General features: G+C 44.2%; 1 protein-coding gene across 1 annotated transcript in view; it reads right to left on the bottom strand.

The window, feature by feature from the left end:
• Positions 1-4,853, bottom strand: part of LOC106937782 (formin-binding protein 1-like) — a 27,502-nt gene that overhangs the window by 5,089 nt on the left and 17,560 nt on the right. The window contains exons 9-11 of the mRNA XM_015019461.1: positions 2,051-2,197; positions 1,790-1,966; positions 1,425-1,616 (exon numbers count right to left, since the gene is read on the bottom strand). Coding sequence (XP_014874947.1) covers positions 1,425-1,616; positions 1,790-1,966; positions 2,051-2,197 — 516 coding nt within the window. The remainder of the gene's footprint in view (positions 1-1,424; positions 1,617-1,789; positions 1,967-2,050; positions 2,198-4,853) is intronic.

Genomic DNA, 4,853 nt, shown 5'->3' with positions numbered 1-4,853 from the left:
AAGTAGATCAACACAACTAGATCACACATTCTCTTTAGGTTTTCTCTGTGTGCTGCAAACTCATTAAATGTAAACTCATTAGAAGCCCGAGCCTTCATCAGGCAAATAATTCTGGTCCGACCAGAACTATTTTTACCTGTCAAATTACATGTCAAAACATATTAACAGACTATTTAGCCCCATTTTTATGCGGTTTAGTTAATATTCACCTAATTGAATCCAGATCCCATCATACATAAAGCAGATAAATGCATCTAACTTTTTCTCCGTAGTGACACAAACCACTGATTGTGGCTCCAATAACTTATAACAAATGAAATTAAGCGACTCCACTTAAATTACCATTAATTCACCCGCTGCGTCTGAACGCACAGCTTCACAAATTCTTCCTGGTCGCATCTGCAGAGAAATCTGCGCTGGTTCATCGACATTTGGATCTGTATGAACCAAACCGAACAATTGAACTCTGCAGATTTTTTATTTTTTTTATTTTTTATACCCTGTGCATGGTTCGGGTGTGCGTTTTTACCAGGATTTTTTGCATGGTTTCGCTTCTCCAAAACGGACAGATGTTACGTCTGCCGCGCTCCTTCTGTGCATCGCTCTCCTGAGTGCGGGAGGGTAACATCTTCAACTCCATTTGTTAAAACTGCATGGCGAGTTAAGTTTAATTCTTCGCAGCGGCAGAGCCGCGTCCGCATTGGTTGTGCAGCGGACTGCGCATGGATCTAATTAACTTCTGCACCTTTATTTAGTTCCTCAAAATAAACTGCTGGCTCCTCCGTTTAGACTATAAATGGATTAAAACAACGTTGCATTGTCTTTAGTTTTCTCTGTTCTGTACTGGAGACTGGAGTTAAAGGCGTCGTTTCAACTAAAGGTTTGCAATGAGCTTCCTGACCAAGGTGTCCTGTCCATCACTCTTCAACACGCCGTCAGCTGCCGGTCAGAAGGACGTGTGTGTCTGTGTGTGTGTGTCTGTGTGTGTGTCTGTATGTCTGTGTGTGTGTGTGTCTGTGTGTGTGTGTGTCTGTGAGTGTCTGTCTGTGTGTGTGTGTGTCTGTGAGTGTCTGTGTGTGTGTGTGTGTCTGTGAGTGTCTGTGTGTGTGTTGTGTGTGTGCGTTTGTTTGTAACACCTGGTGGGGACGATTTTCCTGACATATACTACGTTGTGGGGACCAATTGCTCCTTGTGGGGACCGGAGCCTGGTCCCCACAAGGGGAATCCCTGTTTTTGGGTCAGAGTTAGGGCTAAGGTATGAATTGAGTTTTGGTTAGGGTTAGGTATGTGATGGATGGGGTTAGGAAAAGGGTAAAGGTCAGGTTTAGGCTGTAGAAATGAATGGAAGTCAATGGAAAGTCCCCACAAAGACAGCAACACAAACATGTGTGTGTGTGTGCGTGTGTGTGTGTGTGTGTGTGTACCCCTCTCTTCAGGCTTCGGAGACACTGCTTCCTGGTTCTGGACCCAGAGCTCATGAGGTCACTAAGCCGTTGTGTGATTGGCTCTCTGGACCCTGTGGGCGGGGACTGGGAGGAGTTAATTGCCTCTCCAGGTGAAGGTGAGGTCGGGGGCAGGGGTGGTGGTTGCCTTGGCGACGATAGGAGATGCAGCAGCTGCAGTGAGACACAAAAGCTTCAGTTCAGGCAACCAGGTGGGCCCCCCCACAGGATGGCCCCCAAGGGAACATGTTTAACCCTTTCTCATGTTTTGGTAGAAACCTTCAGGATCTCCCAGAGGAACCGACCAGGTCCAAAGAAAGGTGTGTGTGTGTGTGGGGGGGGGTCACCTTGTTTTTCCGTAGGAATGGCCACAACTTCCTGCTATGTTTTCGCCCCTCAGCCCGGTTGTCAAGGTAACTGGATTCAGAGATGCTCCGCCTCATGTTGGCGCTGTAATCTTCAAATTCAACATCGCCTGGAGGGTCGAAGCCGGATTTATACACCTCCACCACATGACCGGTGTCCTGCGCACACACACACACACACACACACAGATGATGATGCATGGCTCAGCTGCAGCTCTAAAAGCCTCCATCTGTGGGCCTCACCTTCCTGGGCTGGATGCTTTCAGCGGCGTCCATCATGGCGTCCAGACAGCGGCTCGCCGCAGGAAGGACCTTCCGCTCCGACTCCGCCGCCGAACGCATCGCCTCGGCGATCCGCTCGATGCGACGCTCCTCCATGTCCTGAATGCGCTGCGGCGACCAGACAGAGTCAATCTATGAGCAGAAGATCTATCAAACACTGAATCTATTACACACAGATCTATAGACCTGAGAGAGTAGAATCTATTACGATAGATCTGCTAAATTCAGTCAGAAACAAAGTGACACATCTAGTCACTTTCTGTGTTGTTTGAGACTTTTATGGCAACAACGCTCTGCAGGTCAGAGGTCATCTGCAGGTCAGAGGTCATCTGCAGGTCAGAGGTCATCTGCAGGTCAGAGGTCATCTGCAGGACAAAGTGGTGAAAAGCTGGACGGTTTTAAACCACAAGAAGAATCTAATTGCTGTGGCACCGTTTGGCCTGCAGAGGGCAGCACTGAGACAGTTTTGGGTAAAATACTTTATCATTAAACACTTTTAGTTTAAAATGTGAAAACTGAAACATGAAGCTTTGTGAGAACAAACTGTTCTGCTGATGGCAGTTAGTCACATTACCTGAGTCAACTGTGTAAATGGAAAATTTAACAGTTAAACTGATTTAAAAGTGTTTCATTAGTCACTTTATTTTAAAATTCAAATTTAATTGATTTTCTGAATATTGTCACACATAAAGCACAAACAGCCTGTTCTGTGTGTGTGTGTGTGTGTGTGTGTGTGTGTGTGTGTGACTGGTGACTGGTGCTGGTGCCCCCGCTGCCCCCACCACCCAATCCCCAGGGTGCAGCTATAAATCACATGCATGTTTTAGCATTAATTCTGTCCAGGAAAACCAAGAAGCTTCACCCTGATGCATCACAGAGGCTGTAGTTCTGCTCAGTGAGTCCCAAAAACTGTCCTAGTCCATGTCCTGTTACCTTCCATGTTGTTGAGCACGGCTTCATAGGAAGCTGTGTCTGTCATCGATTTAATCCACTCATTTAACTCGGGACACTTTGTGCTCTTCCAATGTCTTAAGGTGACCCTGCAGGCTGTCACCAGACCGACCATCAAGATCCGTCCCAGTAAACCCAGTTCTGGAGTCTGAGGATCTCTGAGCTGAGCCCTGAACTCAGAGCCTCCGAGATTTTAATCCAAAATAGTGAAACCAGAGAGCAGTCCCAAAACAGGGCAAATATGTGCCCACCTCTTTCTAACATGTCCAACACATATTGTCTGACATTATTTTCATTCTATGCAGTCTGGCAGGCGTATATGATAATATCTATGTAGCACCTTATACAGTATAAATTTACATCTGGCCTCGTTGACATATTTACCACTCTGACCACACATTCAACCATTTTTCTTTTGTATACTCTTTTCTCAAATCTCTCTGCCATAAAAGTTTAATATTTGACGATTCACTACTCAAATTATAAATTAACAGCTTATAAAACTGAGAGGCAGTGTGTCGATCACGCGGCATCCTAATATAGTTCAATATATCATTTTCTACAATCATTTTAAATTTCGAGGTAACAATGTCCCATCTGTAAATTTTTCTAAAAGTTTGCTCGACCTTCCAAATTAAATGTGGGAGTAAGTTCATATTGCCCGTCTTTGTACAAATCACCAATGGTGCATATGCCACGTGAACACAGGTGTGTGTTTTGGAGGCACACACCTGTGTGAGATTTAGAAATCTCAAATGACAGACAATAGAGCTCCTAACCCACCCTGTTCCTTAGGACCATACGATTTTTATAGTTTTATTCTCGCTCTTTTACCTCCACACAAGACATGTTTAATCAAATGTTCATATCTTTTAAAAATATCAAGTGGAATTGTAATAGGAAGCATCATAAGCAGGTAGCTAAACTGAGTGGCGGCGATCATTTTTATAACGTTAATCTTACCCCATAGTGTTAGTTTTATCTTCTCCCACTTTTCAAAGTTTAATTTTTGAAAGCACCGGATAAAAACTTAGTGAAGGTAACGCTTCCAAATCCCTACTGAGTCTAATCCCAAGATACTTCATGCCTTCAGGTATCCATTTGATTTTAAAACCTTTGACCATGTGTGAATGACATAAAGAGGATAATGGATGGCTTCAGATTTAGCCCAATTTATTGGCTACCCTGAAACCGTCGAATCCATCTGTATAGTGTCCATTAGGTGCATCAGAAGGGGAGCAGGTTTTCATAAAGCCTGTCTGATTCTGATGAATAATACTAAGAAGGACTTGCTGTAAGCGCACAGCCAGCAGCTTGGTTAATATTTTACAGTCTACATTTAATAAACTAACTGGTCTATAATCTGCCGGGTCCGTGCTATCCCTATTGGTTTTCGGAATCAAGGTTATCAGAGCTTCATTAAAAGTAGGAGGCAGCTGTCTTCTCTCAAAAATCTCTTGATAGACCTTTTGTAACACTGGAAGAATATCTATATGCTCCTTGCAGTATTCTGATGGAAAACCATCACAACCGGGGGATTTGCCCACCTTCATCCCTGAAATTGCCTTCCTCATCTCCTCTTCAGTAATTGGTGCTTCACACCACTCTGCATGCTGCTGGGTTAGTCCCTAACCCCTTTGGTTTGTCTCGTTAAACACTGAGGATGTATCTAATGTTTGTCTTTTGCTGAGGTTACTAAAGTATCTCCTTGTTTAATGGCAGTGATTGTGCTCAAAAACCCGTTTTTAACTTGTCTTGCTAATAATTTGCCCGTTTTCTCCCCTCCCTCATAGAATGAAGTTTTTAACCTAAA

Source organism: Poecilia latipinna, unplaced genomic scaffold (genome assembly GCF_001443285.1).
Source record: "Poecilia latipinna isolate Pla-1442-1.1 unplaced genomic scaffold, P_latipinna-1.0 Scaffold2437, whole genome shotgun sequence".
NCBI lineage: Eukaryota > Metazoa > Chordata > Actinopteri > Cyprinodontiformes > Poeciliidae > Poecilia > Poecilia latipinna.
The sequence above is the reverse complement of the archived record's forward strand: the minus strand, read 5'-3'. Positions and strand labels throughout refer to the sequence as shown.